This window comes from Eucalyptus grandis, chromosome 8, assembly GCF_016545825.1.
Source record: "Eucalyptus grandis isolate ANBG69807.140 chromosome 8, ASM1654582v1, whole genome shotgun sequence".
Taxonomy (NCBI): Eukaryota; Viridiplantae; Streptophyta; class Magnoliopsida; order Myrtales; family Myrtaceae; genus Eucalyptus; species Eucalyptus grandis.
Genome location: NC_052619.1, coordinates 73457781 through 73473004, shown reverse-complemented (window position 1 = coordinate 73473004; position 15224 = coordinate 73457781). Strand labels below are relative to the sequence as shown.

Below are 15224 nucleotides of genomic sequence, written 5' to 3'. Positions count from 1 at the left end.
ACTCCACCACCACGGAGGTGAATTAAGACATATGGAGTATGAAAACCTTAGCCGTCATTAGAAAGTTCGGAGAAAGCTCTTAATGAACAAAACAATTAACTTTTACTGCATGATCTCACGAAAAACATATTGAAATTTGAGTCAATTTAGATAATGTTTGGTCTTCAAATCAAGATAAGAAAGCCGCAATCCTTTTCTATTTTTTTTTTCGTGAGCTCTTGGTGCCCCCACTCTCTCCCTCTCCACTTCACGAACGAGCAGCCCTTTTTTCCTATTAATGTTATCATTCTTTTGAAATTCTTTTTGCCGTAATCAAGTATTATGGATTCTCGCATACAAATCTAAATCTGTATCCAACATCAAATATGGGCACATAAGTCGCACCGCAATGATTTACTTTCTAAGTGCCTCATACCTTATTATAGAGTTAGTAATGCTAATTTTGGGATAATTGGGACCTTAGGTTTTTTTAAAGTTTGGAGTTCAATTGTTTTTTTTTTTTTTTGGTCATCGCCAAAAATCAAAATTAGAACCTCTAGCGATTTATGCAATGGATGATGTTGTGTCTTGACTTGAAACTCTTTAACTGATAGGACAAGCCCTCTTAGGCTCTTTCCACATGCCTTCTCAAAAAAAAAAAAAAAAAATGATAATAGCAATAAGGAAATGAAGCTACGGCCGGCAAGTCTTTATAGTTTGACTTGAACCCATGTTGCCGCGTTTATCTCATCTATAGAAAGGGTTTCGTAATTTCTCGCAATACTTGTGGACCTGTTCCCAATATCTTTCCTGAATCCTAACTCCGCACATTGTAAAAACACACTTCGATCCCTCCTTTCCCTCTTCTAATTTCTAAGTTCAAACCTCTCTCTCTCTCTCTCTCTCAAACTACACTTGCATATATTCTCGTTTTTGCCACGTCCATCTCTCTCTCCAAACTAACCTCAGACAAAGAAAAACACACTTCCCACGAATTTTGACTCGGTTAGTGGTAATTAAACTTTCAAGCCGGATGTATGAATCTATTTGATGGTCTATTCATTTGGCAAGACAGAATTTAGTTTCCACGCACACAACTAGCTAACAATTGCTATTTCCTTCTTCTTCTTTTTATCCTTTTTTTTTCTTCTTTTTGTTGTAGTTTGAGTTTTTGCGATATTTTAGATGGGTGACATCTCCATTGAAACGCTTCCTCAGATTGTCTCCAAATGCTTCGACTCCCTCGACGATGGCCACCTCAAACGAACCGGTAATCAACCTTATCTTCTTGTATTATATTGCCTAACTCTTTTCTATTTGTTTATAACAAGTTTGGCACATATTATTGTGCGAAATATACATTTTTTATACTCAGAGTAACAGTTTAATATGCTTTATCCAAGTGTAATTCCTTCATAAATTACTGAAAAACTAACTCAAGAGATCATGAAAGTTTTCCAAATGTAAAGGGTTGATCAGATTTTATCGACTGACCGATCAGGAACCTTATGCACGGCGAGGGCGAATATAATAACAGGGATGGTAGGAGCAGGAGTGCTTTGCCGGTCATGGGACATTGCTCAGCTGGGTTGGATTGCAGGCCCTGCTGCAATACTCTTGTTCTCTTTTGTGGGCTACTACACCTCTCGCCTCCTCTCCCATTGTTACCGCACTGGCGACCCCTACACCGGCGAGCGTAACTCCACTTATATGGACTCTGTTCACTCGATTCTCGGTATGGAATCCTATCACCTTGTTGTTGCTTCTCATTATTTGACTCCCGCACTTTGATTAAATTTCCCATTACCATATGTCTCCAAATGTATGGCAAAATGAGTCGTGTAACTTTTGATTAAGTGATAATACTAACTTTACATTCAGGTGGAGCAAATTTTAAAGCATGTGGTTTTTTTCAATATATAACCCTATTTGGAAACGCCATTAGCTGTATCATTCAAGCATCTCTCAGAATGATGTGAGTACAATTCTACTTTCCCAAACTCTTGACAAATTTATTCAGCAGATCACGACGAACTTCCAGTTCTACTGTTTCTTATATAACCTGGCTGATTAATGTTGTACACGTTCCCTCTTTCCAATAAAAGGGCAATAAAATATATGCATTGCTTCCACGAGAATGGGGAGAACTCGTGCCACGTTTTGGCTAATCCGTACATGATCATATTCGGCATCACAGAGATTCTGCTGTCCCAGATTCCGGATTTTGATGGAATATGGTGGGTTTCTATTGTGTCTGTTGTCATGTTCTTCACTTACTCTTTGATTGGGCTCGGCCTAGCAATTGCCCGAGTTGCAGGTACAGAGTTCTTCTTTTCTCAAGCCCGATGGCTAAGAAATTTCAAGTGATCATATTACCCATATCTTAAAATAAGAAGTTGTTTCCAGCAATTTTTTTTCTTGATGAGCAGCTAGTGGAAGTTTCAAGGGTAGTCTTACAGTAATAAGCGTTGGGGATGCGACTGAAACCAAAAAGATATGGAGATGTTTCCAAGCTCTTGGAAATATCGCCTCAGCATACTCATTTTATGAGATCCTTATTGAAACTCAGGTACTGAAACATGATTTCATCAGTTCAAAACCTAAGGAAATGGTAAAGAGTGGATAGAACAGACTGGAAATATCTTGTTTTTCCTTTTATCTTTGACAGGACACCATCGGATCTCCACCATCAGAAGTAAAGACCATGAAGAAAGCCATTTCTCTGAGCACCGTGGTGATGACGACAATCTACATGCTATGTGGCTGCGTGGGCTATGCTGCTTTCAGTGACGATACTCCGGAAAATTTTCTGATCGACTTGGGTTTCAACAAGCCATTCTGGCTTCTTGATATTGCCAATTCTGCTATTGTGATCCATCTTGTTGGAGCATACCAAGTAAACAGCCAGCCGACATTTGCCCTGGTCGAGAAACAGGCCGATCAGAGATGGCCTCACAGTGAGCTCATCGCTAAAGAGATGAAGATCCTGGTACCAGGCTTGGGCCAATACAACATGAAGCTCTTTAGACTTGCTTGGAGGACGGTTTTCGTGATCCTGACCACTGTGATATCGATGCTATTCCCATTCGTCTTCAACAAAGTCGTGGATATCATCAGCTTGGGCTTTTGGCCTCTCATGGTCTATTTTCCCGCCGAGATGTGTATTAGACAGAAACGAATTCCCAAATGGAGCACTAAATGGGTATACCTGCAAATGCTGAGCATGGCCTGTCTTGTGATATCGATCATGGCAGCTGCGGGTTAGGTCCCAGGACTTAAAGACGACCTTAAGACAAATCGGCCATACGGGATGAGCTACGACCAAAATGCATGGATCTTTAATTGATCGGCCATTTCAGAAGAAAAGAATAACATCCTAGAAGTTTCTACTTTCATTGTTTAGTCTGGAATTACAAACTCTGTATGTTCTAGCCATTGCTAAGGAAAACTTGCATTTTATGCAAGTGATGGTTACACATTGTCCTGTTGTCGTAAAAAAAAATCCGAAATTTTGGTTATTCAAACCGCCACATCCACATCAATTGGGTTAGGCTCCAACCATGCGATGACAAGCGTGCCGACCTTTCAAGCTTAACATAAGGGGGAGAGTTATAATATGAACAAAGAAGGTCCCATGTTATTATCATATATAAATTGATAATTAAACTAAATCTCATAATTCGAAAGCGTTAGTATGTCCTTTTCAGGAAGAGGAAAAAGAAAAGGGATGCGTGGATATCAATATCTAAAGAAAAAGCGACTTTTTTTACCTCTTGGAAGATACTTTAATAATAGTTAGATAAGGAATATGAATGCAAGATAAGGACTCAAGCCCACGTGTGAATTGAGAATTCCTTCAAATGATTAACATGTGAATGGGGAAACATTACATCGATGGGTTGGCTTAGATTGAACATACCATAACCCCATTAGATTGATTGGCTTGTCCAATACCTCTTCGACATCCTCGACTAACTCTCTTTTTATCAAATGTTTCTCCGTGGCCTCAGTCAAACCAGCTCTTTCATGTATATGTTTTCCCTAAAAACCAAAATTGATTGGTGCCTCACTTCATTTAACAAATTTATTTGCTTCAATTCTATCTAGGTACTCAAAAATAGCTTCATGACCTTACTTGCATTCCATTACTGATATATGCATATTAGGGAAGACCACATGACAAAACTTTTCTCAGACTTCAAGCGTATTGCTGAGTTATAGATTGCATGCATTAACAAGTGATTTACGAGCGTGATTTATTGGGATTTTGGTCCCAAGAGATCGTTGTCTAGCATTATTAGCTCCACTTGTACATTTAACAAATGTTGTTGGAGCACTAGTTAATTTAACTCAATACAGAAATAAAATTCTTCAAGAGGCTTCAAAAATAAATTACTTACTTCAAATGAGAAATTTATATTTTTCAAGTATTTTTTAATAAAGGCTTAATAAGTGCCCGCCCTAGGGACAATTTTTAGCAATTTGCATATGATTATATTGAAAATTCTCATAACCATCGATCCATAGATAAGGTTTGCAACCTAAAGAGCTAGTTACACCAAAATTCTCCCATAATATTGAGAATTTTGTTTCATACATATTCAATGAGTGACATAAATAGGTTACATTTTCCTATATTGAACCTCCACCATATATTTCATTTTGGACACTCAAGTTTTGTAGCTTAAAAAATCAAATTGGACCCAAAAATCAACTTTCAATTGAGATTTGAGACATACATCAGGATGTCAGTATTGAATTGATTGTAGTTATCGATATAATAGTTTTTGGTTAATAATGTGCAAATATAAATGTGTCTAGGACGTTTGGTAGAGGATGATCAAAGGATTTTAAGGGGTTTAGGCAATGAGATAAGGAAAGACGATTCTGCCATTTTATGGAAATAGTTTTATAATTGTTGGAGAAGTAATGGTGAAGGAACTAAGGGATATGAAGCTTATGGTGATACTTCCCACTCAATGGGTGGAGGGCTAAACCCCACGCACACGGAGCTTATGGAGGTCTCAACATGACACAAAACTATCGCATTTAAACCCATTTTTCTAGGACTCCATCGGCTGACTACAAAAGTCTCTGCCTTGTCAGAAATCTTTTCTTTTGCTTTAGCGATATTCAACGCCGTACTCAATTACAGTGGACACATCTTTGACTTTTGTACAAATATCAGCTCCATAAATATCTAGTCCATGCTACATTATTCGAGAAATTGCATCACGCTTAACCTGTCTATAACTTGGGCCTTGCATCATTCCAACATCTTCATGAGCCCTAACTCCGCACAATACAAATACTACCATATAGTCACTTTTTTGCCACACCCATCTCTCTCCCTCTCTCGGAGTAAGTTTGAGCCTTTGGCTTTCAGGTGGGTGCACAAAACACAAAGCAACCTCAGAGTCAAAGAGACCCACTTTCCACTGGTTTTGAACCGGTTAGTGCTAATAAAACTTGCAAGTAGGACTAGCTACCATGCAGATTGAAACTACATGGATTCTGATAGATGAATAAATTTTGGAGGTCCTTTTATTTGGCAAAACAGGATTTAGTTTCCACACACACAAACTTGCTAGCAATTGCTATTTCCTTCTCTCTCTCTCCTCTTTTTTTCTTCTTTAGGACATTAAAAATGGATGAGAACGCTGCCACCAAGAACAACCAAAACCACCGCCGCCACCAAATCGGTGACATCTCCATTTTGAATGCCTCCCCAAAGCATCTTCAGATGCTTCAGCTCATACTCCTCCGACAGCCACCTCAAACGAACTAGTAATCAACCTTATCTTCTTATATTCCTAATTCATTTCTTCTTGTGAGAAATATAAATTTTATGCACTCAAAGTAACAATTTAAACATAATTCCTTCATATATTATTACTAGAAAACTTAGAGACAATGAAAATATTTCAAATGTAAAGAGTCGATTAGATTTTATCGGTTGATCAATCCGGGACATTGTGGATGGTGAGTGCACACATGATAATAGCCGTGATGGGATCGGGAGTGCTTTTGCTTGCATCGGACATTGCTCTACTAGGCTGGATTGCAAGTCCTGTTGTGATGTTCTTTTTCTCCTCCATGTGCTACTGCACCACTCGCCTGCACTTTAATTGTTACCGTGCTGGCAACCTCAACTCCAGCAGATATAACCACACTTACATGGACTCTATTCGTTCAATCTTTGGTGTGGAATTCCATCACATATTATCGCTTCTCATTAATTGAAATATGTACTTTGATTAAATTTCCCACATGAACAAAAGATCCAATGAATGAAAATAAAAGAGTGAGATTTTTTGGGGGATATAAATCTCCAGACATCCACCATAAAAACCGGATCATGATCATATTAATCTAACTTTTAGTTTGTCCTAGTGCTTTGCTTCGACTAGTGTTCCTTGCTCAAACCTGGGCATTCGGATTCGCTGCATGATCTCGACAACTCTGAGACATGAAAAGAATTGGATGTAAGATTGGCCTAACAGTGGTATTGGTCACACTAAAATCTTGTTCTGATTATCAAAAAATGGCTAGCAACAGTCAAAGTACAGAATGTCAGGGTGAACGAAAATGGGAAAAATTAGCAAACAGAAAAATTGCCTATCATTATAACAACACTTTCACATAACCATGGCATTTTGAAGAAATATCATCTGGTAAACCCTTTTTGTAGCCGCACCAACAGAAGAGCAAAGCGTCCAAGATATCTTAGAAACCTCGAATGTATTCCTTTCCCCTGATGTCACTCCTGCTATTGGGTAAAAAGAATCTCATTTTACATCTCCATATTGCCATGTGAGAGAGCTCTAGTTTAGTTGGAAATGTGGTTCTTGCCATACTTACTCACAAGATTATGCTTTTAAAGCAAGGTTCCACTTTGACTTTTTACCGAGTAAAAATTTATAGACATTCATTATATGTTTGTTTTGCAGAAAACAAGTGATATGGATTTTTTTTTCCAAAAATTAATGATTTTTATTGTTCAAATAACTAGTCAATAAATAATATTTTATTATTAATTATAATTTATGTTTAAACATATTTGTAAACAATTTATAAAATAAACAAGTGATCAAATTTTGGAAAATATGCTCCAAAATGTTGATCTTCTGTGTAACAAGTGTACGCTTATTCGGAGTTTATTTTTGTGCAAAATTGACTGATTGAAGATATTTATTTATATTTTATTTTTTGACGTGGGCAATTTACGTTAATTTGTGAGTGGTGTAAGATAATTTTTTGCATTAATAAAATACATACCAACACAAAAGGTAATTTAATGATGCTGAAGCTAAATTTACATACACAAAATACAATTTTAAAATATAAGTTTGCTTTCGTGATATAATAGCTTGTACTGCTACGATAGACTTTATTAGTTATGAATAAGTAAAATTAGGAAGAATGTCAAGGATTAGGGCACGCTAGATTTCCTAATTAGAAGGAAAATTACTTACTATCACTGCGACTTCGAATTAGGTAAGTTACTGTAGCCGTTGTTACGATTAGCATCATATCAAATAAATTTAAACAAATCCACCACGCTGATTACCTGAAGAGGTTAGCCGTCGCCAATTTTACCGTTTCGACCTCGCGCGCCCAACCCACTTTCCTATTCTACAAGGGGCAAATTCGGAACGACAGGCGAATTAAATAAGTTACTGTTAGCCGTAGCCAATTTACCGTTTCGACCTCAATCGACTTTCCTATTCTGCAAGGGGCAAATTCGGAACGGCGGGCGAAATGACGCTACATATTCGCTACGGCTTCATCGGTTCAGTCGCATTATCTCTCTCCCACCTTCTTCTTCTTCTTCGCATGTTGCCACCTCCTCTCTCGACGGAGCCACATTCCGGCTCAATGGGAGATGGCGGAGCTGCGTCTGCTTCGGCCGTGCGGCCGATCGTCGAAGACGGGACGCCCCCGTGTGGGGGCCACAGAGAGAGCGGAATGGGGCTATGATCGGGGCTCGGCGCGCTCTCTGTCTGCAAAGGCGGGGCTGAGCAACGACGTTCGGGCGGGCGACGGATTCGAGGGCGTACTGGAGTTGAGGCGGACGTGTGAGTTTCTCGAATTTTTTCTCTCTGGCTTGGTTGAATGGGTGTCGTTGCGTGATGACTATGCTGCTGTCGTTTGGGGCGTAAATCTTGTCGGAGGAGATGGGGTTTTGGTTCTTTACTCTGATTTGTGCCAAAACCTTTTATTTCTCAAATCTTCTTTGGAAGTAGGAATTTTCCTCTAAAGAACATGACTTATGCTAGAATATCTCTTTCAGCAGTAATTTGTCCACAAATCTGTGCTCTTTCCTATGAAAATGTTCAGATTTTTGTTTTTTGTACATGTAATATGAATCTGGTGCTTAGAAAGTTCTTTGTTACAGAGTAACTTGATTCGTTTGCCAGAGTTTTTTGGTTTTTCAACCTGTTTGGTGATCTGTTGTAACATGAACATATCAAGACAGTGACATGCCTCGACAAATCATACTGTTTGGTGTACTTTGATTTTGACAAAGCACCTTGATTAACTATTGCTTGTCCTCAGATCAAGCCTTGTAATCATTTTGCTATAGATCTTGCACCCGTGCTTTTCTTTACCATTTTGCTTTGCTAAATACTGTACCTGATGGAATTTTTTCCTCACTGTGATTTATCCATGACTTAGTATATTTGTCTTGTTAATTCTAAAGAACCGCATACAAGAATCTCTTTCTAAATAGCTTTATGTGCAGCAAGTTTTCAAAAATATCTCCTTTTTGCCAAATAAGTTTAAACTTTTGTTTTCTCCTTCTGAATATATTTCTCTTTTTTGAAAACTTTTTTAAAAGACATTTCGTGAAAATCTATCTTTGTTTGAAAGATGCGTGATACTTTTGTTTTGTGATTTCTAAATATGAACTTCTTGATTTTAAGTTTTCGTTAAAGAGTGACCGGGTTTAAAAGTTTTTTTCTCAAAGTCGTTTCCAAATGTTGTGAATTTTCACAATTTCCTTCCTTACTCTGTTTTGTACAAGACACCTTTTCAAACAACTTTGGCACTTTAAATTTGCTTTTAAAGAAGGTCGTGCAAATTATTCTGGAGTCTTTCACGAGATTTTCTAATGTACTTCCTCCTAACTTTCCAAGCAGCAAGTTTTCAAATATCTCTTTTTTTCCAAATAAGTTCAATTTTGTTTTCTCATTTGAATATATCTGTATTTTCTGACAGTTCTTTATTATGACATTTTGTAAAATTGTTCTGTGTTTAAAAGAGCTGTGATACTTTTGCTTTGTCCTTTCTGAATATCAATTTCTTGAGCTTAAGTTTTCTGTTAATGATTATAACTGGATTTAAAGTTTCTTCTCAAATTTGTTTCCAAATGTTGCAAATTATGACAATTTTCATCCTTACTCTGTTTTGTACGAGACCTACCTTTTTCAAACCACTTTGGAAGTTTAAATTTGCTTTGAAAGAACGTAATGCAAATTATTTTGGATACTTTCACAAGTTTTTCCAATCTCTTTCCTCATAGCCTTATGAGCAGCAAGTTTTCAAATATCTCTTTTTTGCTGAAAAAGTTCGAACTTTTGTTTTCTCATTTGAATATATTTCTCTTTTTTTGAAAACCTTTTTAAAGACATTTCATAAAAGGCATTCTCTGTTTGAAAAGGTGTGATACTTTTGTTTTGTCATTTCTCAATATTAACTTCTTGATTTTGAGTTATCTGTTAAAGAGTAAGTGGATTTAAAAGTTCCTCCTCAAAGTCGTTTCCAAATGTTGCAAATTATGACAATTTTCTTCCTTACTCTCTTTTGTACAAGACTACTTTTTCCAATCAACTTTTGGAGTTTAAATTTGCTTTTAAAGAACGTCGTGCAGAGTATTTAAGATTCTTTCACAAGTTTTTCTAATGTATTTCCTCATAACTTTATGAGCGGCAAGTTTTCAAATATCTCTTTTTTGCCAAATGAGTTTAAACTTTTGTTTTTTCCTTGTGGATATATTTCTCTTTCTTGAAAACGTTTTGAAAGACATTTTGTGAAAATCTATCTTTGTTTGAAACATGTGTGATACTTTTGTCATCTTTCAATATTGACTTCTTGATTTTAATTTTCTGTTAAAGAGTGAGTGGATTGAAAAGTTTCTCCTTAGAGTCTTTTCCAAATGTTGCCAATTTTGACAATTTTCTTCCTTACTCTGTTTTGTACAAGACCTACTTTTTTCAAACCACTTTGGAAGTTTAAATTTGCTTTTAAAGAAGGTAATGCAAATCATGTCAGATTCTTTCACAAGGTTTTCTAATGCATTTCGCCGTAGCTTTATGAGCAACAAGTTTCAAATATCTCTTTTTGGCCTAATAAGTTTTAAACTTTGTTTTCTCCTTTTGAATATATTTCTCTTTTCTGAAAACCTTTTAAAAGACATTTCGAACGTCTATCTCTTTTGCAAGAGCTGTGATACTTTTGTTTTGTCCTTTCTGAATATTAACTTCTTGAGTTTAAGTTTTCTAAAAATTCTCCTTAAAGTTGTTTCCAAATGTCGCAAATTACGACAATTTTCTTCCTTACTGTCTTTTGTCAAAGACCCACTTTTTTTCAAAAACCACTTTGGGAGTTTAAATTTGTTTTTAAAGAGTGTAATGCAAATTATTTCAGATTCTTTTGCAAGTTTTTCCAATCCATTTCCTCATAGCTTTATGAGCAGCAACTTTTCAAATATCTCTTTTTTGCCTAATAAGTTTCATTTTGTTTTCTCCTTTGAATATATGTCTTTTTTGACAATTCTTTATTATGACATATTGGAAAAATGTTCTCTGTTTAAAAGAGTTGTGATACTTTTGTTTTGTCCTTTCTGAATATTAACTTCTTGAGTTTAAGTTTTCTGTTAAAAGAGTATAACTGGCTTTAAAGATTCTCCTCAAAGTTGTTTCCAAATGTTTGCGAATTATGATAATTTTCTTCCTTACTCTATTTTGTACAAGACCTACTTTTTTCAAACCACTTTGGGAGTTTAAATTTGCTATTAAAGAATGTCATGCAAAGCATTTTAGATTCTTTCACAAGTTTTTCCAATGCATTTCCTCAAACTTTTATGAGCAGCAAGTTTTCAAATATCTCTTTTTTGCCAAATAAGTTTAGACTTTTGTTTTCTCCTTTTGAAGATATCTGTCTTTTTTTACAGTTGTTTATTTGACATTTCATAAAAATGTTCTCTGTTTAAAAGAGCTGTGATACTCTTGTTTTGTCCTTTTTGAATATTAACTTCTTGAGTTTAAGTTTTCTGTTAAAAGAGTATAATTGTATTTAAAGTTTCTCCTCAAAGTTGTTTCCAAATGTTGCAAATTATGACAATTTTCTTCCTTACTCTGTTTTGTACAAGACCTACTTTTTCAAACCACTTTGGGAGTTTAAATTGCTTTTAAAGGATGTAATGCAAATTATTTTAGATTCTTTCACAAGTTTTTCCAATGTATTTCCTCAAAGCTTTATGAGTGGCAAGTTTTCAAATATCTCTTTTTGCCAAATAAGTTTAGACTTTTGTTTTCTCCTTGTGGATATATTTCTCTTTCTTGAAAACTTTTTGAAAGACATTTCATGAAAATCTATCTTTATTCGAAAGAGGTGTGATACTTTTGTTTTGTCATTTCTAAATATTAACTTCTTGATTTTGAGTTTTCTGTTAAAGAGTGACTGGGTTTTAAAAGTTTCTTCTCAAAGTCATTTCCAGATTTTGCGAATTTTCACAATTTTCTTCCTTACTCTGTTTTGTACAACACACACCTTTTCAAACAACTTTGGCACTTTAAATTTTCTTTTTAAAGAAGGTCGTGCAAATTATTCTGGTCTCTTTCACAAGTTGTTCTAATCTATGTCCTTATAACTTTCTGAGCAGCAAGTTTTCAAATATCTCTTTTTGCCAAATAAGTTTATTTTTGTTTTCTCCTTTGAATATATCTGTCTTTTTCACAGTTCTTTATTATGACATTTTGTAAAAATATTATCTGTTTAAAAGAGCTGTGATACTTTTGTTTTGTGCTTTCTGAATATTAACTTCTGAATATTAACTTCTTGAGTTTAAGTTTTCTGTCAAAAGAGTAACTCGATTTAAAGTTTCTCCTCAAAATCATTTCCAAATGTTGCAAATTATGACAATTTTCTTCCTTACTTTTGTTTTGTACAAGGCCTACTTTTTCAAACCAATTTGGGAGTTTAAATTTGCTTTTAAAGAAGGTAATGCAAATTTTTTCAGATTCTTTCACATGTTTTTCTACCGTATTTCCTCATAACTTTAAAAGAGCTGTGATACTTTTATTTTGTCCTTTCTGAATATTAACTTCTTGAGTTTAAGTTTTCTGTTAAAAGAGTGTAACTTGATTTAAAGTTTCTCCTCAAAGTCATTTCCAAATGTTGCAAATTATGACAATTTTCTTCCTTACTTTGTTTTGTACAAGGCCTACTTTTTTCAAACCAATTTGGGAGTTTAAATTTGCTTTTAAAGAAGGTAATGCAAATTATTTCAGATTCTTTCACATGTTTTTCTACCGTATTTCCTCGTAGCTATATGAGCAGCAAGTTTTCAAATCTCTTTTTTTGCCAAGTAAGTTTTAAACTTTTGTTTCCTCCTTTCGAATGTATCTCTTTTTTGAAAACCTTTTTAGAGACATTTCGTAAACATCTGTGTTTTTGCAAGAGGTGTGATACTTTTGTTTTGCCATTTCTCAATATTAACTTCTTGATTTTGAGTAAATGTTCCTCCTCAAAATCGTTTCCAAATGTTGCAAATTATGACAATTTTCTTCCTTACTCTCTTTTGTACTAGACTACTTTTTCCCAATCAACTTTGGGAGTTTAAATTTGCTTTTGAACAACGTCATGCAGAGTATTTAAGATTCTTTCACAAGTTTTTCCAATGTATTTTCTCATAGCTTTATGAGCTGCAAGTTTTCAAATATCTCTTTTTGCCAAATGAATTTGAACTTTTGTTTTCTCCTTGTGGATATATTTTTCTTCCTTGAAAACTTTTGAAAGACATTTTGTGAAAATCTATCTTTTTTTTTTTAAAGAGGTGTGATACTTTTGTTTTGTGATTTCTAAATATTAACTTCTTGATTTTAATTTTCTGTTAAAGAGTGAGTGGATTGAAAAGTTTCTCCTTAGAGTCTTTTCCAAATGTTGCCAATTTTGACAATTTTCTTCCTTACTCTGTTTAGTACAAGACACTTTTTCAAACAGCTTTGGCACTTCAAATTTGCTTTTAAAGACAGTCGTGCAAATTGTTCTGGAGTCTCACAAGTTTTTCTAATATATTTCCTCATAACTTTTCTAAACAGCAAGCAAGTTTTCAAATATCTCTCTTTTGCCAAATGAGTTTAATTTTGTTTTCTCCTTTAAATATATGTCTTTTTTTTTTTTTTTATAGTTCTTTATTATGACATTTTGTAAAAATGTTCTCTGTTTAAAAGAGCTGTGATACTTTTGTTTTGTCCTTTCTGAATATTAACTTTTTGAAGTTTTCTGTTAAAAGAGTATAACTGGATTTAAAGATTCTCCTCAAAGTTGTTTCCAAATGTTGCAAATTATGACAATTTTCTTCCTTACTCTATTTTGTACAAGACCTACTTTTTTTCAAACAACTTTGGAAGTTTAAATTTGCTTTTAAAGAAGGTAATGCAAATTATTTCAGATTCTTTCACTAGTTTTTCCAATGCATTTCCTCATAGTGTTATGAGCAGCAAGTTTTTAAATATTTCTTTTTTGCCAAATAAGTTTTAAACTTTTTTTTTCTGCTTTTGAATATATTTCTCTTTTTTGAAAACCTTTTTAAAGACATTTTGTAAAAATCTATCTGTGTTTGAAAGAGGTGTGATACTTTTGTTTTGGCATTTCTCGATATTAACTTTTTGATTTTAAGTTTTCTGTGAAAGGGTAACTGGATTTATAAGTTTCTCTTCAAAGTTGTTTCCAAATGTTGCACATTATGACAATTTTCTTGCTTACTCTGTTTTGTATGAGACCTACTTTTTTTGGGTTCTTTCACAACTTTTTCCAATGTATTTCCCCAAAACTTTTTGAGTGGCGAGTTTTCAAATATCTATTTTTTGCCAAATAAGTTTAAACTTTTGTTTTCTCCTTTTGGATATATTTCTCTTTTTTGAAAACTTTTTGGAAGACATTTCAAGAAAATCTTTGTTTGACAGAGGTGTGATACCTTTCTTTTTTTTTTTTTTTGGTGAAGATGTGATGCTTTTGTTTTCTCCTTTTGGATATATTTCTCTTTTTTGAAAACTTTTTGGAAGACATTTCGTGAAAATCTCTCTGTTTGACGGAGGCGTGTTACTTTTTGTTTCGTCATTTCTAAATATTAATTTCTTGATTTTAAGTTTTCTGTCAAAGAGTAATTGGATTTAAAAGTTTCTCCCAAAAGTTGTTGCCAAATGTTGTGAATTATGACAATTTTCTTCCTTACTCTGTTTTCTACGACACACTTTTTCAAACATCTTCGGCAGTTTAAATTTGCTTTTAATGAAGGTCATGCAAATTATTTTGGATTCTTTCACAAGTTTCTCCAATCTATTTCCTCATAACTAGTTTTCAAGTATCTTTTTTGCCAAATAAGTTTAATTTTGTTTTCTGCTTTGAATGTCTTTTTTGATAGTTCTTTATTATAACATTTCAAAAATGTTATCTGTTTGAAACTGCTATGCTACTTTTGGTTTGTCCTTTCTGAATATTAACTGCTTGAGTTTAAGTTTTCTGTTAAAGAATATAACTGGATTTAAAGTTTCTCCTTGAAGTTGCTTCCAAATGTTGCCAATTATGACAATTTCTTCCTTACTCTTGTTTTGTACAAGACCTACATTTTTCAAACAACTTTGGGAGTTTCAGTTTGCTTTTAAAGAACGCCTTGCAAAGTATTTTAGATTCTTTTTTTCCAATGTATTTCCTCGTAGCTTTATGAGCGGGAAGTTTTCAAATACCTCTTTTTGCCCAATAAGTTTAAACTTTTGTTTTCTCATTTTGAATATATTTCTCTTTTTGAAACTTTTTAAAGACATTTCACAAGATCTATCTCTATTTGAAAGATGTGTGATGCTGTTGTTTTGTCATTTCTAAATATTTAGTTCTTGATTTTAAGTTTCTGTAAAAGAGTAACCGGATTTAAAAGTTTCTTCACAAAGTTGTTTCCAAATGTTGCAAATTATGGCAATTTTTTCCTTCCTCTATTTGTTCAAGACACTTTTTTCAAACAA

General features: G+C 34.3%; 1 protein-coding gene and 1 long non-coding RNA gene across 2 annotated transcripts in view; both read left to right on the top strand.

Annotated features, from left to right (window-relative positions):
- Window positions 1–1164: 1164 nt before the first annotated feature.
- On the top strand, window positions 1165–3244 carry LOC104417929 (amino acid permease 4). The gene is made up of 6 exons (XM_039300340.1): window positions 1165–1249; window positions 1481–1714; window positions 1861–1954; window positions 2085–2296; window positions 2409–2548; window positions 2648–3244. Exons 1-6 carry the CDS (start codon window positions 1165–1167, stop codon window positions 3242–3244), a joined length of 1362 nt encoding a protein of 453 aa, XP_039156274.1.
- A 4588-nt stretch (window positions 3245–7832) lies between these two features.
- LOC108954320 overlaps window positions 7833–15224 on the top strand; it is a 50710-nt gene continuing 43318 nt past the window's right edge. Inside the window, exon 1 of the long non-coding RNA XR_005545534.1 lies at window positions 7833–8057. This is a non-coding gene — a long non-coding RNA (uncharacterized LOC108954320). The remainder of the gene's footprint in view (window positions 8058–15224) is intronic.